Source organism: Eucyclogobius newberryi, unplaced genomic scaffold (assembly GCF_026437365.1).
Source record: "Eucyclogobius newberryi isolate DKJ021-1_F unplaced genomic scaffold, fEucNew1.0.hap1 SCAF_3, whole genome shotgun sequence".
NCBI classification, from domain to species: domain Eukaryota; kingdom Metazoa; phylum Chordata; class Actinopteri; order Gobiiformes; family Gobiidae; genus Eucyclogobius; species Eucyclogobius newberryi.
The window spans coordinates 11,721,778-11,747,112 of record NW_027315945.1 but is presented as its reverse complement, the minus strand read 5'-3'; the positions used below and the strand labels follow the sequence as shown (position 1 = coordinate 11,747,112).

The 25,335-nt window shown below is 40.6% G+C and overlaps 1 protein-coding gene across 1 annotated transcript in view; it reads right to left on the bottom strand.

Moving 5' to 3' along the window:
- Positions 1-22,435, bottom strand: part of LOC140374073 (myelin-associated glycoprotein-like) — a 22,801-nt gene extending 366 nt beyond the window's left edge. Inside the window, exons 1-2 of the mRNA XM_072460850.1 lie at positions 22,370-22,435; positions 52-384 (exon numbers count right to left, since the gene is read on the bottom strand). Coding sequence (XP_072316951.1) covers positions 52-384; positions 22,370-22,415 — 379 coding nt within the window. The 5' untranslated portion in view covers positions 22,416-22,435. The remainder of the gene's footprint in view (positions 1-51; positions 385-22,369) is intronic.
- Positions 22,436-25,335: the final 2,900 nt, after the last annotated feature.

The window sequence follows — 25,335 nt, the reverse complement described above, 5'->3', positions numbered from 1 at the left end:
CTCCACACTTTTATTGTTGGCTTGTAGAATAATGAGTAATTCAGGACAGACCGTTCACATTGATCTTCAGTTGTGTTTCCTGAAATGAATACTTAAGAGGATTGTCACACTCCAGTCTGAAGTAAACAGCTGGACTCTGCTGCTCAGTGAGGTCATGCACTGTTGTGGTGCAGTTCTTCTGGCTTAAGTCTCCTGTTGTTGGTCGGGTAAATACTACATCCTGGTTTTTATCACTGACATCTATCCATTTTGCTTTACATCCACTCTTCAGGTCATTTTTAAACTTATCCTCTATTGTAAAGGAGCAGGGTATTGTCAAACAGGATCCACGCAGAGCCTCCATTTGTTCTGGCAGAGAGACACTAAAGACCTCACAATGTGCATCTAAACAAGACATGCAGAAATTGAAATAAAATCATATTGCATTGCTTTACAAACAAGTTGCTCTTCACAACCACTTACTGCGCAGCAGGAAGCCCAGAAGGAGAACTTTCAGAACAGCAGACATCTAATTTAATAGAAACAAATATGTTTTCAAAGGTGAAAATACAACTTCAAAAAGTGATCTCTTTACTTTAATAATCTTTAATAATAATTTACAGTTGAATATTTGAACTGTTATAATAAAGGTCTCATGAATGAAAAAATATATTTTATTCTAGGTTCTTTTTTAAATTTGCCTCACATTAAACACAGACAAAACTGTAGCACTGCATTCTACAAATAGTGCTAAAAGTGTACATTTTCCTCATATTTGTATTCATGGTGAAAATCTTGAATACATATATTTAAGTGTTGCCTAAATATATCCAACAGGGACTTTTCAAATCAGACAAATAAACTTTAAAGTTCAACCAGGCCAACTTTAGACAGTTACAAGGGTCTGAGTCGCCCATTTGTGTCTAAATTCTCTGAACTTGCTTCACCTTGTATTGTACATGGAGCTGGTCACAGGCTTCTAAAGTGTCAAGATAAAACGTCACACTGTATTTAGAAAATGTCCTATTTTATACTAATGTTTGCTTACTTAAAACTATCAATGGAATAACAGCACCTCCTGTAAGAAAACCTGTTGTTTTATGCTCAGATAAAATAACTGGAGCCTCTGGATCTGCCTCAGGATGAAAGTGCCACGCCCCAAAATGCAGGAGCTCTTTTCTTAGATCTGCCTTTTCTTTTGTCTCAACACAGATTATTACATTACTTTATTTAAAACATGCAAACACCTGACAAAATGTCTTCTGGAAAGACAAGTTTGTCCCCAAGAGTAGAGTCTGCAGTAAGTGTATGTCTGAGAAGATGAGAGTGTTTCATGTGCAGGATGGTGTTGTTCAATAGTTGTAGTAGTGTTTGATTTAAGGGGGAGATTTGTTTGACGTTAAATTAAATATTTGAGTGAAATATGAGTTCAAGGTCATCTACGTTTAGATTTAGTTTTCTAGAGTGTAACATCAGCCCTGGGACGACATGTGGAAATGACTATCTCTTGTTATAACCTGGGTATATTTCCTTTTAAGACAAGTCACATTGTACACTGTCCCTGTATAAATACAATATATGAGTATTGTGAGCAAAGCTGATACTTGAAACTACTCTAAATGTGATTATACTAGACATGACAGAACACAACCCTCTTCACAGCATTAATGATCTGACCTTTATATTAAATAGTCATGTATATTTAGCATGAATATACTTGTATTATGTTGTCATAGTTTCATGAGTACTTACTCTGTCTGCAGTCCTCAAGCCTTAGTAGTAGTAGTAGTAGTAGTAGTAGTAGTAGTAGTAGTAGTAGTAGTAGTAGTAGTAGTAGTAGTAGTAGTAGTAGTAGTAGTAGTAGTAGTAGTAGTAGTAGTAGTAGTAGTAGTCAGGCTTCTACTCTGACAATGTTCAAATCTAAGCTAAAAACAGTTTTGTTTAGCTGCGCATATGACTGAAAGGATTTTTTCTTTGCACTCTTCTCTTTTGTTTGTAATTTTATTAGTTTAGACAATCAGTTGGATTGATAATTTTTAATTTTGTTAATTTTATTGTATTTCTGTTTCTGTAATTTCTTTGTGATTTTAATGCATTTTTCCTGTTGTGTGAAGCACTTTGAATTGCCTTGTGTATGAAATGTGCTCTACAAATAAACTTGCCTTGCCTTGCCTTGCCTAGTAGTAGTGTGTACCCTAGCCATGTAATGTTGGTAATACAATACTATTCTATTCTTTAACTTGTGGTACTGGGTTTTGTGTATACCGGTAAGAGAATATTTTATACTTTGCCAGCTTCATTATGGGCAGTGATGTCAAACTTAAATAAAATAGACAAAACATGCTCTTCTGTGGCATTTATTGGGCGACAACTGAAGTGAATGGATGGAAAGAGCAAGATGAAGATGACTTTCTCTTGGTCCAAGTGGCGTCCTAATGTTTACTCTTACACAGAGACAAACATGTGCATTACCCAGAACAGAGGTCCACACACATCCCACAATGCACCACTGTCCATGTGCAGACAGTCCACATCACGTCTGCGAGCCGGCCGGGCTTACAGTACAGGGACTTTGTTTTGTGTTTGTACAGAAAACTACAAGTACTTTGATTCTGTGGAAGCAAACAAGGCCAAACGAACCAACAAAACCATGGCACAAAACTACTGGAATAAGCTCCAAACATTTACTACGACTAGGATGAAAGTAAATATGTCCGAGCCTCCTACTGGATAACTAAGGTGATGATCTTTCAGCTGCAACACAGTATTTAAACCCGACTGATGCTGTGAGCAGCTTCTCATTTCTGAAACGACCATGTGGAAAGACAAATCCCGTGGTCATGGAGAAGATGTCAGTGTGTTTGAGAAGGGTCAAATCATTGGCATCGAGCAGAGAAAACATGTAAAGAGAAGCAGAATCTAATGTACTCCAGATCTGAACCCCAGTGAGAGTGTTTGGAGCTGCAGAAGGAACGTAGAAACATGCAGGAATCAATCAAAATGCAACTTTGAGGAAACTAATGATGAGGATAATAACAAGGTTAAAAGCTCATTAAAGTTGATATTGTAGAATATGTGCCCTTTAATGTGCTCTAATAGGGTTGGATAATGCCTTTGCGGCTGAATTAGACAATCTGGTTATTCACTTCACCCATTAGTAATCATAATGTAATTGGTCGGTTGCTGTTCTTACACTGAATGTCCAGCTAAAGTGCATCAGACTGGTCCTGTCCCAGCTGGTTTCTGGCCTCGCAGTGGTAGTTGCCGCTGTGGCTGTGGTCAGCAGTCTCCCAGACCAGGACGGCCCCCCTCACCTCAGCCTGCTCCTGACCGTCTCTGAACCAGGAGTAATCGGACACGATGGGGCTGGAGCAGGTCACACAGAGCAGCGAGACAGAGCTGCCCTCCACCACTGCTCCTGGAGGGTCCACCAGTACGGCGGTGTCCTTAGGAGGAACTGGGAATGAGGACGAGGAATAAGGACTGAGTCAAGATGACGGTCTGGGAGAGGCTGTTTTAACGCTTATTTTTCTTAGTAGTATTATTAGTATTACTAGTATTATTATTATTATGTTTATGGCCAGCTGTACAGGACCCGGAGACAAGAACCCCAAGACATTGTGATTGTATGTGCATTCTAGTCTAGTCCAGTCTGCCAATGCCTCCGCTGTGGAGAGTAGTGTACCTCTGGTGATGGGAAGAACAAGTGCCATGCTTACCTGTGTTCGGTCAGTCAATGACCGTGTTGGTTAATCATTTTTGGCAACAGAAGATTTTTTACAAATGAAAATTAACTTCCTACATCATTAAAAGCAAAATATGTCCTACAGCAGAAGCATTAGTCATGCTTGACTTGAATGGACAATACAATCACAAGGTCTTAGGGTAGACAAGAGGAGGATGGAGGAGCAGCTGCTGCAGAAGAACATTCAGGGAGTGTGGAGAAGCCATTTCAGGCTTCAAAACCCCCCCTGCCCAGACAGAGGGAGACCTACAGTGGGTGGACGATTTAAATACTCACTTCTTGAGATTTGATCAATTGCCCACCCCTCCCCCTGCACAGCTGCATGCCCTCTCTTCCACAGCCGGACAATGGCCCACCCCCGTTCCCCTTCACACCTCTGCTCCGGACCACCACCTCACCACTCCACCTGGACTCACCCATCCCCCCAGCACACAGTCCCCCTGCCAACCACTGACTGTCTCAGCAGCACAGGTGAGGAGAGAGCTGAAGAGGATTAAAGTGAGGAAGGCAGCAGGACCTGACGGCATCAGCCCAAGGCTCCTTAAGTCCTGCCCAGATGAACTGTGTGGAGTTATGGAGCATGTCTTCAACATGAGCCTGAAGCTGAGGGTGGTACCACAGGTCTGGAAGACCTCCTGTCTGGTACCTGTGCCCAAGACACTGCGCGCCAAAGACTTCAACAGCTTAAGGCCGGTGGCTCTCACGTCCCACCTGATGAAGACACTGGAGCGTCTGGTCCTGGACCACCTCCGCTCCAGTGTGAGCTCAGCCATGGATCCGTTGCAGTTCGCATACCGGCCTGGCATCGGAGTGGAGGACGCCGTCATCTCCCTGCTGCACCACTCTCTCTCTCACCTGGAAAAGCCTGGCAGCTCTGTGAGGATTCTGTTCTTCGATCTTTCCAGCGCCTTCAACACCATCCAGCCGCTGCTCCTGAGGGACAAGCTGGAGACGGCTGGTGTGGAGTATGACCTGCAGAGTGGATCCTGGACTACCTCACAGACCGACCCCAGTTTGTGAGAGCCCGGGACTGTGTGTCTGACACTCGGACCTGCAGTGTGGGGGCACCCCAGGGCACTGTCCTCACGCCCTTTCTCTTCACCCTTTACACTGCAGACTTCAGACACGACACGGACAGCTGTGTCCTGCAGAAGTTCTCTGACGACTCTGCCATCATCGGACTCATCACGGACGACGATGATGCGGAGTACAGAGGACTGGCGCAGGACTTTGTGGACTGGTGTCAGCGGAACCACCTCCTCATCAACGCGGGAAAGACCAAGGAGATGGTGGTGGATTTCCGCAGACGCCACCCCACTGGCCCCTCACCAGTGAACATCCAGGGACGGGACATTGAGAGAGTGACTCATACAAGTACCTGGGTGTTCATCCGAACCACAACCTGGACTGGACTCATAACACAGACTTACTGTACAGGAAGAGCTCTACCTCCTGAGGAGACTCAGCTCTTTTGGAGTGACAGGGCCACTCCTGAAGACATTCTATGACTCTGTGGTGGCATCAGCCCTGCTGTACGGTGTGGCCTGCTGGAGCAGCAGCATCACAGAGAGGGAGAGGAAGAAGCTGGACAAAGTCATCAAGAAGTCCATTTCCGTCCTGGGCTGCGCTCTGGACTCGGTGCAGGAGGTGGGGGACAGAAGGGTCCTGGCTAAATTCACATCTATGCTGGACCATGAGTCTCACCCCTGCAGGACACTCTGTCCACTCTGGAGAGCAGCTTCAGTGAGAGACTGATCCACCCTCGCTGTGCGAAGGAAAGGTTTCGCAGGTCTTTCCTTCCTGCTGCTGTCAGACTTTATAACACTGCTAGCCCTGAACATGTGCAATACTGATGTAACCATGTGCAATACCTGTAAATAAGAGTGTTCTATTTTGTTTTTATTCTGTTTACTTACCTGCTAATCGTATTACCTAGCCTTGTGCTAGCTATTTTTACTTTATTTTATTTTATTATCATTATTTTATTATTATTATTATTATCTTATTTTTATTTTTATCTTTTTATTTTTTATTTATCTATTTTATTTTATTTCCCCCCCTCCTTTCCCTATTAAGATTGGTGAGGAGTTTTTGTTAATAAGAGTTTTTTTTTTGTTCATAAGAGTTCTATTAAGAGTGTGTTTTTGAAACTACCTATAATCTGTCCTTTCCTCCTGTTCTACTGCGTTGTAACAACGGAATTTCCCCTTGTGTGGATATTAAAGGATTATCTTATCTTATCTTATCTTATCTTGGTACTGACGGTAAATAAACTTCTTCTGCATTAGAACTCTTCTTTGGGCTACTTGAATTTACTCTACAATAAAAACTAAATGAGAACTTGACTGGAACTGTGACCAAGTTAATAGATTTTGCATTCACCTGTGCGAACAGAGATGGTGCAAAACAAATAAATAGTCCATAATAATTTGACAAATACTAACTCAAGACAGGTCCATCCAAATACCTCGCTCCAATCCTTCCTTTCTCTTACACTATAACATGATACATATTTGATGTGCAATGTACAATATTAATAATGTATTTTACTTGGTGTTGCTTAAATAAAAGTTTAAACAAACCTGCTGAGTAATTCTAGGCTCAGAATAATGTCACGGGTATGGTGAGGATCCAAAAGCAGCAGACAAAATATCAGTCCGTAATGACCTGATACAGAGTTGGGGTGAAAAAGTCTTGGCTCACAGTGATGTTCTAACTGGCAGGCAGGTCCAGTGGTGAGCGGTTTAGCCACAGAGCCGAGCAGATGACTTAGGTCGAAGACAGAAGGCCGAGGTAATATGGCAATCACTTTTTCAGGAGTCCCCGCCCTAGTGCCTATTGTATACGCTTTTAACATGCAAAAAAAGCAATTGAGGAAATCTTGACAAAAAACTAAATCTCCTTTTAATCACATGAGGACTAAATTAACATATAGTGCCTTTTTATATTTATGATAATAGACATACATCCATATACAAATGAAATAACAAATGCAAAAGACATGTTCCTTTGATATGTTTGGCAGTTATGTGTATAAAACATTTAGGATCATGTTGAAGACCATTATGTACTGCCTGGTACTTACACTGTACATCCAGGTGAGTGATGGAGGAGTTCTGGCGTCCGTATGAGTTGCTGAGCACCCTTGTGTTCTTTGGACGGTCTAAAACGGTCTTTTTTTAACGTATTTCTAATTTGCATAATGTCCCAGAAGAAAAACAATATATATATAAATGTCAAAACACTCAATCATCATGTCATCCCCATTTAGGACTTGACCTGCTATTTGGACATCACCACTAGAAAGAAGGATATTACTAGAAAATAGCCGTGTTTTAACATTTGTCTTAATAGTAGGTATTTTTAATAGTAGACTTTGTTTGGTGGTAAATACTTATCATAGTTTTACAGTCAGTCATCAGTCAAGTGGCAGTTTGTGAAGAAAATGATTATTCATTTTTAAAATGGTTAATTGTATAATTTATAAAATTAAGATATGAAAGTGCTTAAAGCAGTCATTTGTTTACGTCAAGGGTGTCAAACTCATTTTGGGGCGCGGGCCAAATTTTGACGCAAAGGCTGGGTCGCGGGCCAAACATGGCGTAAAAAAATGTCATTGTTTTATGTTGCACCGAATCACCAAGACAAGTTCCTATGTTTGTGAATTTTGTTCATTGACAATGGCAATACATTGTTTCTGATTCTGATTCTGATTCTGAAAACAATCAAAAATATAAGAAATAAATTGCTTTATATGGCCAAGTAATAGTTCTATGTGGACACTTGCACAAATCTGCAGCAGCTGAAAGACTGAGTCCATGTTCATGCAGCATCAGCAGGAACAGGAACCTGGACTTGTGATATGATTTCTGATGTGAAATGTTGATATCATAGACCTGTTGGCTGTTGCTGCACAAATTCAATATGGGATCACTATTTTTATAGTTTAAGCCCGGGGTCGGCAACCCTAAATGTTCAAAGAGCCATCTCGGACCAAAAAACAAAAAACAAATATGTCTGGAGCTGCAAATAATATGAAGAGAACACAGGCTGTAAGTGTATATTAGCTATATTAGCCGACTATCATAATGACAAGGCTACAAATACACAATTGGCATTCCTGATTAAATGTTTATTTTCCCTGCAGCGCCCCCTGGAGAGTGATGCACCACGTGACTACTCTGCTATACAATATTTGGTGCTTTAAGTTTAACTTACATTACAATGTGATTATTGTTGTTGCATTGATGAAAATATATACAATTAAGTATGCAATGTAAAAACAAATGAAATAAAATATACACTGTAAATACAGAATCTAACACAACACCTCTGCACCTAACAAATAATTGTATTCATGTTACTCATGTTATATGTAACATTTTGAGAACTTTATCTTTGTTCAAAGATTTGTTATAAATTGTGAATGTTCCTGGCAACAGTACATATCATAAGAATCATAAGTAATAAACGTCAAAACTTGTGCACTATACAGATGATCATAATAAAACAACCTTCATAGGCATAAATAAAATTTGATGTGGTTATTTTTCTCCCACTCACGTAAACATCGCAGCATCGTTACGCACTCAGCTCTTAAAGCTCTGTGCTGGACACCTCCACCTCCCGCGTTGGACACTTGTTACTGCGCTGGGTCAGACTGGACCGTATAGACCAGCCACTGGTCTATTGGCGATGGGGCGACGCCCCCCCCTCAATTTTTCTGTGTCCAAAAACAATATAATTTGTTCAGAATGATGTTATATTCTTATTAGTTTAAATATGTAAAATATATATGATACTAAAATATATATGCGGGCCCCTCCTTGAACCAACACCTTAATGTGGTGGAGGGGTTTGAGCGCCCGAATGATCCCAGGAGCCATGTTGTCGGGGGCTTTAAGCCCCTGGTAGGGTCTCCCAAGGCAAACAGGTCCTAGGTGTCGGGTCAAACAAAAAGCGGTTCAGAAGCCCTTTATGAATCGTGAAAAACTAAGGCCAGTTACGTTGCCCGGATCGGCGTTACCGGGGCCCCATCCTGGAGCCAGGCCTGGGGTGGGTGCTCGACGGCGAGCGTCTGGTGGCCGGGTCTTTTCCCACGGGGCCCGACCGGGCACAGCCCAAACGAGGGACGCAGGGCCGTCCTCCCGTGAACCCATCACCTGCAGGAGGATCCGTAAGGGGCCGGTGCAGAGTGACCTGGGCAGCAGTCGACAGCGGGGGCCTCGACAACCAGATCTCCAGACACAGAGACTAACTCTGGGGACATGGAATATCACTTTGCAGGGGAGGAAGAGCCTGAGCTTGTGTGGGAGGTTGAGTGGTTCCGACTAGATTTAGTCGGCCTCACCAAATACAAATGTAAGATGATTGAAATCTTGGCTTCAAATTGATAATTGAGTAGTTGGATTTGTTATAAGAAAACAAGTGTTAATATAATTGTACTGAGACTTCTTTAAAAAATACAAAATAACAGAGATTAGTTGTAATGGAAAGTCCTGGTTCAAATAGAATTATTACCTGTTACACTGTGTTATTTATTTTTTTAAATGGTAAACGTTTAAGCCATATCTGAGCTCATACAGCAATAACAAGGGACAAGCAAAGACTGCTTTTGTTATTACTACTACATATACCCAGGGCCGGCCCAAGCCTTCAGGGGGCCCTAAGCGAAAACATTTTTGGGGGCCCCTCACCACGTCATCAGAATCAGTTTTATTGCCATTGTCAGTAAACAATTCACATATGGGAACTTTCTTCAACGCAAACAAAGCGCACCAAAACGCCAGGGCATATGTTTGCCAGTTAGTTTATTCTCAACACCTCACAAGCTCAAATGTTGCTAACTTAAATCCCACAATGCAACTTGGTATTCCGCTGACATCACCTCTACTCCCTGTACAAATAACACACGTCCCAGATATGTTTTTGGGCGTATTTGTGGGCGTTAAGGGTCGACAGCCACATTAGCACATTAGTTTAAATTAATGAACAGGGGGGGTCTGGGGGCCCTCCCCCAGAGATTTTCAGACCTTTTTTGGGTCTTCTGCTGCATTTTAATGTGGTCCAGCCGCTAAAGTAAGAGTAAAATGTTGAGGTTGTAATGCTATAAAATGATGATGTGATGAAACTGTGCCAGGAGAAAATGACTAAAGCCAGTTATTAATACATTAGTGTACTTAATTACTCAATACAATAATTGGCTATGAAAAATAATTATGGTCAAATTGATTCATTTTAACTGAAAATGTAAAAGTAATAGTTATCCTTACTAATTTATCTTTTACAGCTCCCAACTGTTCCTTCTTGCCAAAGTGACAAAACAAGTTATATTAAATTAAACAAATGGCATAAGCATTGCCTGATTAACAATTAACACTGATAAAACAGTGCAAACATGTTATTCCCAGAGAATGAACAGAACGAGAAGTGAAGGTCCAAACCTCGCTATAGTGAAGAGACTGCGTTTCTGCAGCTTTGCCACTTTTGTATAAAAATATATAGTATTATTCTATAACAGACATAATCATAATATGTCTGGTTATTTTTCACTATCAATTTATTATAATTTATAACAAATAGTCTAATGATGCTTTTTAAATAAATTGAAATGTTTTATTGCTCTATTAAAAGTTAATTACAATACAAATGTTTGTTCTGATCAGAACATCACACACTGGACTCCTGCATGAAACAATGCTGCGATGTGATTGGCTGATGGACCTTACGTGCATAAACCTTTACGTCCCTCTCATTGCACTTTAAGAAGTCAAACAGACATCACGAGTCACGATTGATCTCACACATGGTGATGTGAGAGAGAGGGACGCAAACTCAAACCGCTCATCTCTAAGTGAGGCTGCACAGGGGCCCGGGACAGGGGCCCGGGACAGGGGCCCGGGACAGGGGCCGCACACTGTTCACTCCAAAGTCTCACGTCAAAGGTTCTGGACGAGACGGCGCTCGTCCGGACCGGATCTCCGCCTCTTAGTGACCCGGGGCACAGACGCCCCTCCCCGGCCTCACCTGCAGCTGACACTACGGGGCTGGTGTAAATGTGAAGCTTATTATCTTTCATTCAGACACATATTTTGCGCGGGGCAGAGCTCTCGTCGCCTCCAGCCTGATCGAACTAACGTGACAGACTCGTGTTGTTTCAAACAGCAGCATTAACCGTCTCTTTGTAAGAGAAGTTCAATACCTGGAGAGTGTTGTTGAGTTTGCAGTTTCTTTACATCGTCAAGAAGTTTCTTCTTTCGTTTTTCGGCATCGGGGGGATATATTCCTCTGGACATGAGGACCACGCAGGGACCACGTTCTGTTGTGTTTATGTTTTGCTCTCGAGCTCCTCGCGCACAATGAAGTTGCCCAATCAGAGCAGGTTTGGTGTCTCGGTTGCCAGATTGTCATTACAAATAAATGCGGTTTGTGCGTTATATGTTACCGCTGTGTGCGCTGCCGCGCTATCAGCGCTGCTACACTAGTGGCGCACGCTGCGCTTGCACTTCTCATAAGACGGGTTGCCAGATTGGGGGCCCTATTAACGCCTCGGGGCCCTACGCGGCTGCTTAGTTCGCTTATAGGCTGGGCCGGCCCTGCATATACCGCACCTTTTTTCATCGTTTTGGCCGGGGTGCGACTTATACTTATATTTATACTTACATACTTATACTCCGGAACGACATACATGTGATATTATTTGTTATTTTCACACTTGCAACCGCATTTCATAATCCAGTGTGGCTTAAATCGTTTTTTTTCTTCTCTATTATGCATTTTTTGGCTGGTGCGACTTATACTCCGCTGCGATTTATAGTCCGGTAAATACGGTACTACTGCTACTGCTACTACACTATCGATTTACCAAAGAACGAGAACACGGGAGATGGATTTTCTACATCTTTAATGCATCTGTAATATTTAAGACGGATAACACTTCGGTTGAAGGCGTCGCTCGCTTGTCTCAATGGACATTATTTCTCTGCCTCACATACATGGCATTAAACTTATTTGTCTCTGTGTTTATTCAATTATGGGTATATTAATTCCTCCAAAATCTGTGATTATGTCAAAAATATTTCATAAATAATTAATTTAAAACCTAGTCGAATTGAGTTTACTGTAGTCTTTTGAAATATGCAATTTTAATTATTGTGATCCTTTTACACCATTTCTTTAGAGTATCTTCCTATTTAGATGTTCTCAACAAGCTTTGTCCCACTTTACTTGTACTTTTTTGTTCTTTTTCATGTTTAACTTAATGGACAATGGTATTCGCAACAAGAGTCATAACAACAAAGCTGTGTTTACTCTACCTTAGACTGCTCACTGTAGCTGAGAGAATGAACAAAATGTGTCCACAAAATCCAACTTTGCGTCTCATGTTGAGCTACAGACAAAACCCCAAAAACGTAATCAATTTGACAAAGTGCTTACAGTCAAGGTAGCATGTGTTTTGACCTTATCACTCTCAACTGACATATCTTTGTGGACAAATACTGGTAATACATGTGGCAAGTGAGTAAAGTAGTGCAGAGAAAGTGGGAAAATGTCAGTGCAGCAGAGTTATATTTGCTTCTTGAATACAAGTCAGTTTATTATAGTTTTCTTTTATGAAATCATAAAATAATGAACTCAGTCTTCATTAAAGCCAAAGAGTCATTTGGGGCGGACACACCTCCTAACCATGTCACCCAGGAGATACTAACACACATTTTGAGGGAATAAAAATGTACTTTAAACAACTGGTATGTTTCACAAAAGTCACCGCCCGGCCAATTGTAGCTTTTTCCAAATGCAAACAAAAACTAATCAAGCTAAAAAATACACAAACGATATATCAGCTGTAAGCTAATAACAATAAGATGAATCCAACCATACTAGACTTGCACCGAAACTTACTAAGCAGGAAGGCAAAAAATGCAGAATTAGTTTTACAGTGGCTGTTTTCTCATCAAAACTAGCTTCACCAGCCATACACAGTTTTGAGTTGATCCAGTCAAATAAATACATTTAAACCATCTGGGATGAGCTGGTAAAGTTTTCAGGCCTCTCACTAATAGTTGAGATGTTTTTTACAGTGGAAATTCCCTACAAAACAAAAAGCTCAATTTTTATCTCAATATTTGCATCAGTATGTGCATAAATAGCTTAACCAGGGGTTATGGCAAATATTAACCAAACATAACCAAACCTAGACTAGCTGTTTAGAACTAATGGACGGACTAAAAACGATCTCAGATTATTTTAAATAAGTACCAGTACCGCTGTTGTATATGACTCTACATTAGTTTAATCAATTAGCACATCAATAGGGATTTTTTTTTTTTTTCAGTGTGGTTCTCTATAATCTACATTTAAGTCTAAGTACTTAAAAACACATCACTTCTACTAAGCTGCCAAAACAAAAAATAACTTCAAAGTATTTTTATATTCATCCTCCAGTGCTTTATCTTATTAATATCAACATCCATGTTCTTTAAAATGAATAAAAACTGTTCATAATAGTTTGTGCAGACATACACAAGGGTTCTTTGCTTACTTGGACATTTACTGGTGCCGTGAGCTATTTAAGTCTTCCCAAGCATTCAAAGTTGAATTATAGTTCTGTATTTATTTTCAGTTCAAATATTTCAATACAGTTTATTCAAATACATTGTAATAGATTGTAAATGATTTGCCATTTGAAATTGCAGCTGACAATGTAAATGTAAAATGTGAGGTTTTGTTTTATTTGTGTGAAGGATGTGTGCGTCCGACAGCACACTGGGTGATTGACAGCTGGATTTCCCCATCCTCGGTAAGAAGGAAGGTGACTTGAGAAGAAGAAATGATGAGGTCCAGAGTCTCTGATGCAATTCCAACGAATTTATTGAACAGTGAAAAGGGTTATATATATGTATGTGTGGTTTCTGTGAAAACAGAAAGGGAAATGATTACAATAATGTATAATAAAAGGCACTCGATTATCAAACAATTCAAACTGACAGGCAACACAGTACAAGTACAAATAGTACCATCTTGTGGACACAAACATGTACTGCATTTAGCGCTGATGTGTCGTGGTGAGGCGGACAAAGCGCGCTCTATTACGCTCCCTGGTGGACAGATAAAGTAAATACAGTTTGAGCGAAGTGAAAGAACTTTAAACAATAAGTATCCCGCCTGATGGCAATGGCAGATCAATACAGGTTCAACACACAGTTATTAATTTACATAATGTAATTTGGCCAATATCCGCTGATTTTTTGCCATTGTTTGCTGTGCAATTTTTATCAAATGAGAAGAAATATAAAACATAAACGTCAATTCGGTTACACAATGGAGTTAAGCAGTATTTAATTGTTTTCTGTTGTGTGTCGTTTTTGTATCATGTCAATCTTTAATAAATGCATGAGTTAACTTGTTGAGTAAATGTAAATCTGATTATAGCTACAAATGCCATTTGATCTGCCGTCCTAACGCAGGCATAAAACAATACAACACAATGAAATAATCACAAGTCTGATTTGATTTTAGTCACAGTTTAAGTTGAGTTTTAAAGCTACAATGTGGGACTTTAGCTTTTACGCAGGAGGCTCTGCGGAATCACCATTGGATAATATACTAGATATTATCACTGGTCTGAACTATGGCGGCGCGCACAGGTCAAGTAAAGTGGGTCAAACCATTACGACAGGGGGAAACGTACCATATGCACAATATTATTATCTTTTATTCCTACTAATTATACTTTTTATACAATGTCTTCCATATATAAGATATAGTCAGTGTAACATAAATTCAAAGCAGTAGAAATGTTATAAATGTGTTTATTTTAAAGAAAACCTTCAATATACACTTAAAATCAGGTCTAGTTACAGAATCAATGAAATCAGAAATCAGCTGTTTAGTCATTACTTCCCACTCTAGCATATCAGCAGAATCAGACTGCTACTTCTGCTGCTTCAAAATGTTAAGCAAAAACGTTTCTTAATAGACTTAATTGCATAAAACAATGAATCACGAATAATAGTGAATTAATGATAATCAATAATAATCATATTATCTTACTTTTGTTTCATTTGTGTTTATTCTTAAATGGGTTAAGGTTAGGATTAGGAACAGGTCAAATGGTTAAGGTTATGGGCATGGGTTAGGTCTAGGAACAGTATCAGGATTATGAACAAGCAGAAAACATGCAAGTACAGGGCACATTTCATGGTTCAGTAACACAAAGACTATAATGTAGTATAGATAAAGTTAGATACATGTTCTACAGGGTTCCCTCCTGCAGGTGGGAGCCACATGGTGGTTGTGTGCCAGCCTCAGCCTCTTACACTGCTCTTCTGCTTTCACCTCATCGACATTTACAGATTGATGGTCTCAGCCTGAAATTTAAACATATAAATATACTAATAACATTACAACATATATAGTTGTATATAGACATACTGAAAGCATTAGTTTTCTAGTATGTTGTATTTGAAATCAGATCAGTTGTCAAACCACAGATACTACAGTTACAAACAAAAACAGTAATAGTTGTACCTCATTTGCATTGGCCTGTCCTGAAGCTCCACCTGTAATTGAATTAAAGTAAAATAGTTAATTTTATGTGAAGTGGCTTTCATTTTTCAATAACCGCATCAGAATTACCTCGTTTGGTGGTGGTGATCACGTTCAAGGCCACATCATTGTTCGCTTCATAAAACGAATATATTGAGTTCTAAAAAATATAGCTTATTATTTCAACATCAATCAACTGCTGTCAAGTATTGATGCCCACTGTAATTACACAGTCGTGGACAGTATTCTTTGGTCTAATCTCTATCTTCATTCGCACACTTAATATCTCTTCTTTATTGTGTAATGTAATTAAGAGTAGCCAGAACAATTTTTCTTTTCTGTGAAGTTTGTTTCATAGTTAGGGACAGTGTTGGGCAAGTTACTCTGAAATTGTAATCTATTATATAAAGTTACAGTGATTGAAAAAATTCTAATTTATTACATTTTTAATAAATTATTTTCTAATTACTATTTTTCTTCCTGTCATCACAAACTGGTTGCCTAATGTATTTTATAAAATTGTTCATATTTAGATTTTGGCTTTTTAAGAGTTTCTCGTACTGTTTTAGCTCTCTGACCTACTTTTGGACACGCGCACCAACAGTTTGAGAACCACCGCTCTAAACCAGCTTTCACGTGCACTTAACATAGATTAGCATTTGAAAGTGCCACGACATTTGCAGTGACATTCATAAAACGATCAGAATACAAAGTGTTACTCTCAAGAGGGGCTCAGCAGATGTTAGAGCATTCAAACTGGAAAAGCATTGGAACTGGTCTTTATCCACAAAAGGCCGCCCTGCACTCCCCTATACTCCCTGTATGTGGACCTATCCCTCTCCCTCACTCGCATTAGCCAGCTGCTAACTGCCTGAAACAAACAGCTCAGCCTCAGTGTGATTTCTGTAAGTCCACTGCTGACCACAGTAATACATTTTGGGGTCTTTGGGGATGTTACAGAAGAGGAATTCTTTGTTTTGAGACTTGTTGTTGGCACAGCTCACATCACTGTTTCACTTTGGACCCATGTGCGGGGATGTTTTGTATTGGTTTGATGTGTTTTTGCACCTTTTGCTCTTACTGCTCAAAACTTATCATCCATCCATCCATCCATTTTCTACCGCTTGTTCCCTTTCGGGGTCGCGGGTGACTGGAGCCTATCCCAGTGACTTCGGGCCTTAGGCGGGGTTCACCCTGGACAGTGGCCAACTTGTCGCAGGGCCAACACAGAGACATAGACATTACAGACAGTACACTCTCACATTCATTCACTAGGGCCAATTTAGAGTCACCAATTTTGCCTAACACATGCAAAACTTATCATAACTTATATAAACTTATTCACCTTATTCTGCCCTGCCCAATGTGACTTCCGACTGCTACTTCTTTTGTTTTTGATAAACAGGATGTTCCCTCATTAAAATAGAGAACTAGAGAAAAGTCACGCAGCTAAAATATTACATAAAGGCAAGGCAAGGCAAGGCAAGTTTATTTGTAGAGCACATTTCATACACAAGGCAATTCAAAGTGCTTCACAGCAGGAAAAATGCATTCAAATCACAAAGAAATTACAGAAACAGAAATACTATAAAATTAACTAAATTAAAAATTATCAATCCAACTGATTTTCTAAACTAATAAAATCACAAACAAAAGAGAAGAGTGCAAAGAAAAAATCCTTTCAGTCATATGCGCAGCTAAACAAAACTGTTTTTAGCTTAGATTTGAACATTGTCAGAGTAGAAGCCTGTCTCACATCTTCAGGAAGACTGTTCCAGATTTTAGCTGCATAAAACTGAAACGCAGATTCCCCATGTTTAGTCCTGACTCTGGCACCAGCAGGAGGCCGGTCCCTGAGGTCCTCAGAGTCCGAGATGGTTCATATGGCACTAACATATCCAAGATGTACTTTGGTGCTAGGCCATGGAGAGACTTGTACACAAGCAGAGCTGCTTTAAAGTCTCTTCTCTGAGCCACAGGAGCCAGTGCAGAGACCTGAGAACAGGACTAATGTGATCATACTTCCTGGTTCTAGTCAGGACCCGAGCAGCAGCGTTCTGGATGTACTGCAGCTGTTTTACAACTCGTTTGGAGAGACCAGTGAGCGGCCGTTACAGTAGTCTAATCTACTGGAGACAAACGCATGGATAAGTCTCTCTAAATCTGGTTTTGACACTATATTTTTGATTTTGGCAATGTTTTTTAGATGGTAAAAAGCTGCTGATGTTATTGATTTGACGTGGCTATTAAAGTTCAAGTCTGAGTCCATTATTACCCCCAGATTTCTAATTTGGTTTGTAGGTTTTAGAGCGAGACTCTGGAGGTGACCGCTAACACTTTCTCTTTGTTTCTGTGGGCCAAAAATGATTATTTCAGTCTTGTCTGAGTTCAGCTGGAGAAAGTTGTTTTGCATCCACAAACTGATCTGTTGGATGCAGTGACAGAGTGAATCTACTGGTCCATAGTCACCTGCCGACAGTGAAACATAGATCTGAGTGTCGTCTGCATAATTGTGATAGGACACATTTTCACTGCGTATCAACTGACCCAACGGCAGCATGTAGAGGTTGAACAGAAGGGGACCCAGGACTGACCCTTGGGGCACTCCACAGGTCAGGGTCATGTGGTCTGAGACACAGCTACCAATTTCAACAAAGTACTTCCTGTCTTCCAGATAGGACCTTAACCAGTTTAGGGCAGTGCCAGTGATGCCCACCCAGTCCTCTAGTCTCTGTAAGAGGATCCCATGATCGACAGTGTCAAAAGCAGCACTCAGATCTAAGAGAATTAAGACTGAGGCTTTGCCCGTGTCAGTGTTCAGGCGGATGTCATTTGTCACCTTGACAAGAGCAGTCTCAGTGCTGTGATGAGGTCTAAAACCTGACTGAAAAACATCAAATGAGTTGTTTATTAAGAGGAAATCTGTGAGCTGTTGGTAAACAACCTTTTCAAGGACTTTGCCCAAAAATGGCAGATTAGAGATGGGCCGGTAATGACTCAGTACTGCGGCATCAAGACTGCTCTTCTTTAGGAGAGGCTTTATGACCGCAGTTTTCAAAAAAAGTAGGTTGATTTGTGTAAAATGTTCAATGTTCATGTGCACCAAAAAGTTGCACTGTTTCACTGGGCGGCTTGACAACGGCTTTGTTGTCCGTGTAACTTATTTGTAGATGTAGATTTTATTGTCTCTCATGTGTAAATGTTTTTTGTGTGCTACTATATTTTTCACTTTGCCCAAGGTAACACTAGAAAAAGACATGTTGGTCGCATTGGGTTCTTCACCTTGTTGAATAAAGGTTAATAAATATGAAAAGTGAATCTGCAGTTCTGTACAAAGGGAGGGACACATTAATGGCGACGTGTGTGGCACCTTCCGGAATAATGCTGCTCAATTAACGTGACAGATACAGAAAACTACAACCTAAGCTACATTTCGATCCTCTGCTGGGACATTGTGGAGATAGTTTGGAGCAGTTACTATTTGAGTTCAGCCGGTGTTTGCTCTTCTCATCGCTGCATTGGATACAGCATGAATGCATCACACGCTAATGGGAAGAGAGGTTACTGGTTATTGTTTTTGTAGCTTGTCACTCCCACTGGTCATAAACATGTTGACTTTACAGACAGATACTTGCCAAGACTGATCACTAAACGTAATGCACATTAAAATCATATTGTCAACAGACTGGTTGAAGAAGACATAAACCCATCTCACACTTACTTGACCGCACAGCAGCACAACACCCATCAGGCTCAGCAGAATAACAACGATGGTGATGAGGAGCGGGCGTATCACTTCAGCCCCAATTCCTAAACATTAACAAAAAATAGAAAAAGGTGAAAAACTCAGAAATAAAGAAAGTGTGGCTGAAAGTGAAGCCACAAAATACTTGGCCCTAAAATAATGTTGAAATTCAAATTCAAAAAGTGAATTCACCTTCAAAAAGCAAAACCACACAGCTATTGTTTTTAGCCTCAATCCAACTCTGCTTTGATGACCTTTTGTACGCGGCTCAGATATTTTGCTTATAGGTTGTTTGAAGTTATACTACAATTACTTATGTTTGTACCGAGGCTTAGAAGTAGCTTAAGATAAGATAAGATAAGATAAGATATTCCTTTATTGTCCCACATGGGGAAATTTCATTGGTGCAACGCAGGTAGATACAGAGGTAGATACAGAAGAACAGATCACGTATAGGAAGTCTGAAAAACACTTTCAGTAGAAGATCTCATATAAATAAATAAAAACTCCCATAGACAAATTAATAAATAAATACATAAATACCATTGCATGTGATCACGACAGTAATTGCACATGAATATGTGTCACGACAGCACATAGATTGCACATGAATTTCATAGTAATTGCACATGAATTGCACATGAATTCCAACAGCAATTGCACATACGACAGAATTGCACATCAGTATTAGGTTAGGTCAGTATTGCGAGTGTTCAGGACTAACAGTTTTTGTTATAAAGTCTGACAGCAGCAGAAGGAAAGACCTACGGAACCTTTCCTTCACACATCGAGGGTGGATCAGTCTCTCACTGAAGCTGCTCTCCAGAGCGGAGAGAGTGTCCTGCAGGGGGCGACACTCATGGTCCAGCATAGATGTGAATCTAGCCAGGACCCTCCTGTCCCCCACCTCCTGCACCGAGTCCAGAGCACAGCCCAGGACGGAGCTGGACTTCTTGATGACTCTGTCCAGCCTCTTCCTCTCCCTCTCTGTGATGCTGCTGCTCCAGCAGGCCACATCGTACAGGAGGGCTGATGCCACCACAGAGTCGTAGAAGGTCTTCAGGAGTGGCCCTGTCACTCCAAAAGACCTGAGTCTCCTCAGGAGGTAGAGCCGACTCTGGCTCTTCCTGTACAGTGCGTCTGTGTTATGAGTCCAGTCCAGTTTGTGGTTCAGATGAACACCCAGGTACTTGTATGAGTCCACTCTCTCAATGTCCCGTCCCTGGATGTTCACTGGTGAGGGGGCAGTGGGGTGGCATCTGCGGAAATCCCCCACCATCTCCTTGGTCTTCCCCGCGTTGATGAGGAGGTGGTTCCGCTGACACCAGTCCACAAAGTCCTGCGCCAGTCCTCTGTACTCCGCGTCATCGTCGTCCGTGATGAGTCTGATGATGGCAGAGTCGTCAGAGAACTTCTGCAGGACACAGCTGTCCGTGTCATGTCTGAAGTCTGCAGTGTAAAGGGTGAAGCGAAAGGGCGCGAGGACAGTGCCCTGGGGCGCCCCCACACTGCAGGTCCGAGTGTCAGACACACAGTTCCGGGCTCTCACAAACTGGGGTCGGTCTGTGAGGTAGTCCAGGATCCACTCTGCCAGGTCATACTCCACACCAGCCGTCTCCAGCTTGTCCCTCAGGAGCAGCGGCTGGATGGTGTTGAAGGCGCTGGAAAGATCGAAGAACAGAATCCTCACAGAGCTGCCAGGCTTTTCCAGGTGAGAGAGAGAGCGGTGCAGCAGGGAGATGACGGCGTCCTCCACTCCGATGCCAGGCCGATATGCAAACTGCAGCGGGTCCATGGCTGAGCTCACGGTGGAGCGGAGGTGGTCCAGGACTAGCCGCTCCAGTGTCTTCATCAGGTGGGACGTGAGAGCCACTGGCCTGAAGCTGTTGAAGTCTTTGGCGCGTGGTGTCTTGGGCACAGGTACCAGACAGGAGGTCTTCCAGACCTGTGGTACCACCCTCAGCTTCAGGCTCATGTTGAAGACATGCTCCATAACTCCACACAGTTCATCTGCGCAGGACTTAAGGAGCCTGGGGCTGATGCCATCAGCCCCAGGCTCATTAAAGATACTCTTTTATAAATAATATAAGATGTTCAACTAGGATTTTAAAGTCATAGTCACATTTAACCAAAATACACTATTTGAACAACTAACCTGACTGTGTTTCCTGTTCAAAGGCCGGGACATGAAAACTCTGTGTGTCAGATCCCAGAGTTGGCATGACTGCTGCAGGTCAGAGTAACACTACTATGTTCTTCCACTGGACCACTAGGGGTCACTGTAACTGTGGTGTTTTGGGGTTGATCTGTGAAAGGTGAACACAACAGAATATTAAGATACAAGGTGTGAAAAAGAAAATTGGGAAAAAGGTTATTGCAGAAAAGTCTCAGTTTTAGTGTAGCATTGGAAGACTGCTCCTAATGTGGCCAAATAATGACATGGAAGACTGAACCATAGAGAGGACTTCTGCTATTTGGATGTACAAGACTTGATTAAATGTATATTTAATTATAGTAAACAGAGAAGTGGAGTTTATATCTGTTGTATCCATTTAGATATAGTGGTATTGTAAAAGTTTGTTTGATTGACTGTTCTTAGCTGTGATTATTTGATCAATTAAGACTCTAAATGTAAAAACGTTCTAAGTTTCACATCAGTTATACATTCATTTTCAAAAATAAAAACATAGATTAAAATCGACTGTTTGCTGTGGTGAAATGTCACTTATTAATTCTGCAAAATATTTTTATTTTTTTTAATTATTTTTTTTCTATTGCTTAGCCATTTTAGATCAATAGTGCACTTTTAAAAAGATCACAATATGAAATGATGATCTACTCATTATCTTATAAGTGTCTGACGCATAATGTTTCCTTTAAAGAGCTGGATGTATGTTTACACAGACATTATATAAAACTGAGTCACTTTTACTATACTATTAAATAGTATAGTATTATTTATTTGCAGTGATGCAATAAAGAGCAGAAATGAACAGTGGAAACAGCCACGGCCAAGATTAGAATAAAGGATTTCTGCAAAAGAGATCGTTTCAATGTGATACTTCACACAAGCCATGGGTCACTGCAAATAAACTTATCTTTAACTTATTCTTTGGATTGTATATGTTGTCAGAATACAATACACTTTAACAAGTATCATGCAGCATGAAACAAATCTAAAACTGAATACATACACTGTACATCCAGCTCAGAGAGGGTGGAGTTTTCAGTCCCAAGTTCATTCTGAGCCTCACATAAAGCCTTAAAAAGGGCATCTAAACAAGACATGCAGAAATTGAAATAAAATCATATTGCATTGCTTGACAAACAAGTTGCTCTTCACAACCACTTACTGCGCAGCAGGAAGCCCAGAAGGAGAACTTTCAGAACGGCAGACATCTAATTTAATAGAAACAAAACATGTTTTCAAAGGTGAAAATACAACTTCAAAAAGTGATCTCTTTACTTTAATAATCTTTGATAATTAACAGTTGAATATTTTGTATGACAACAACCTGTAACACTGTTTTCAGAAACGTCTCGTGAATTAATGATAATTTATTGTAAGTTATTTTTAAAATTGCCTCACATTAAACACAGACAAAACTGTAGCACTGCATTCTACAAATAGTGCTAAAAGTGTACATTTTCCTCATATTTGTATTCATGGTAAAAATCTTGAATACATATATTTAAGTGTTGCCTAAATAATATCCAACAGGAACTTTTTAAATCAGACAAATAAACTTTAAAGTTCAACCAGGCCAACTTTAGACAGTTACAAGGGTCTGAGTCTCCCATTTGTGTCTAAATTCTCTGAACTTGCTTCACCTTGTATTGTACATGGAGCTGGTCACAGGCTTCTAAAGTGTCAAGATAAAACGTCACACTGTATTTAGAAAATGTCCTATTTTATACTAATGTTTGCTTACTTAAAACTATCAATGGAATAACAGCACCTCCTGTAAGAAAACCTGTTGTTTTATGCTCAGATAAAATAACTGGAGCCTCTGGATCTGCCTCAGGATGAAAGTGCCACGCCCCAAAATGCAGGAGCTCTTTTCTTAGATCTGCCTTTTCTTTTGTCTCAACACAGATTATTACATTACTTTATTTAAAACATGCAAACACCTGACAAAATGTCTTCTGGAAAGACAAGTTTGTCCCCAAGAGTAGAGTCTGCAGTAAGTGTATGTCTGAGAAGATGAGAGTGTTTTATGTGCAGGATGGTGTTGTTCAATAGTTGTAGTAGTGTTTGATTTAAGGGGGAGATTTGTTTGACGTTAAATGAAATATTTAAGTGAAATATGAGTTCAAGGTCATCTACGTTTAGATTTAGTTTTCTAGAGTGGAGTGTAACATGTGCTGATGAAGCATTTTCAAAAGCTTCACAAATATATGAATATATATGAAGCATTACCAAGCATATATATATACCTGCGTTGCATCAATGGAATTTCCCCATGTGGGACAATAAAGGATTATCTTATCTTATATATATATATATATATATATATATATATATATATATATATATGCTTGGTAACGCAAACCCAGTACCCAGTGTTTAGCAGAAACTTGACCTGGACCAAGGCAAGACCAGGTTTAAACCAAGACTAAACACACCATATCTACCAGAAAAAAAAACATGGATAAACTATACAGGACTGAAGCAGAACTAAAGCAGGACTAAATGAAACAAGACAGATCTAAATGTACACCGTCCCTAGATAAAACATATCAGTATTATGAGCAAAGCTAATACTTCAAACTCCAATACTCCAAATGTGATTATTCTTGACATACAGAACTTAACCCTCTTCACAGCATTAATGATCCGACCTTTATATCAAATAGTCATGTATATTTAGCATGAATATACTTAAGTGAGAAAGGACAACTTACTGTGAGCGCTGTCTCTTCGATATGGGGAGGAGACTGGTGGCTGGCACCTATTAAAACAACGGAAATACAACGTATTAATACAATGTATCACGTAAGAGTGCAAAGTGGTCAGTACAATTTGTTTTCCTGTCCTGTCTTTGTCTTAAGATATTTTTGGGGTGTTTAGTTGGACATGCGTCTTTTATCAAATGTAAGGCTCTTTCAAAGTGTCCAGGTCTACCATGCTAAGTTAAGATAAGATAAGCCTTTATTTGTCCCACAATGGGGAAATTCCACTGTTGCAACACGGTACAGAAGTATAACTTATAAAAAATACTCAGAAGAAGAAGAAGAAGCTCACTCACAGTAAAAGCGACCTTTCTATGACCACCATTCTTCTTCTTCTTCTATGGTGTTTTATGGCGGCTGGTATCCAAGTGTTACATTACTGCCAGACTTTATTACTATTATTATTCTCCTTGACTTTTCTATGACAACTATTTAAGGTAAAGTGGGAGACACCTGTCTCATATAGCAGATAGAGCCCATTCTCTTTAGGACATCATCAAAATTCAGCTTTGCATCGATAATATAATAGATCCATGGCCTAAAGTGAGGCTGCGTGGGCACTTACGTTGTCCTATGAGTTGTCAGGGCAGCAGCAAATTCTTTCTTTGTGCCTTCTCTCTTTTATATCTTGATCGTCTTGTACAGGGTTACATGAGTACAGAATTTATATATAAAAACATGCAACTGTAAGCAAACAAACACAAAATAAAATTCACCCCCTTCCAAAATGAGTTCCCGCGTTTATGGTTTAGGGCAGGGATGGGCAAACCTTTTGACTTGAGGGCCACAGTGGGTTCAAAAATTTGACCGAGGGGCCAGGCCAGGAACCGATGGATGGTGTGACGATGCAGGAGTCCCCTTGCGCATACAAAGTTCACAAGTTTTACAACGGGATCCACAAAATAGTTACGCTGCAATTTAGACTTACACAGTGATTCCTGATGGATGATACAGTGAAGGAAAATAACATCCTGCTCTTTCACTTTGTCCTGGATTCTTTTCAGCAGACGTGACATTGGCATGTTTTTACAGAAAGGCTAGATGGGAAAACAGCACCCACAGGCTCTCTTCCTCGTCTCGGGTGACTTTAACCACGCTTCTCCCTCTTCTGTTCTACCAACATACACCCAGTATGTTACCTGCCCCACCAGAGAGAATAGAACATTGGACTTGTTTTTTGCCAACACCAAGGAGGCTTATTCCTCTTCCCCCCTCCCTCCCCTGGGCAGCTCGGACCATAACTTTGTACATCTGAGGCCTGTGTATGAACCCATCGTGCGCAGGCAGCCTGTGGTGTCCCGTGAGGTGAGGATGTGGTCTGCTGAGAGCGAGGAGGCTCTGAGGGACTGCTTCAGCACCACTCTCT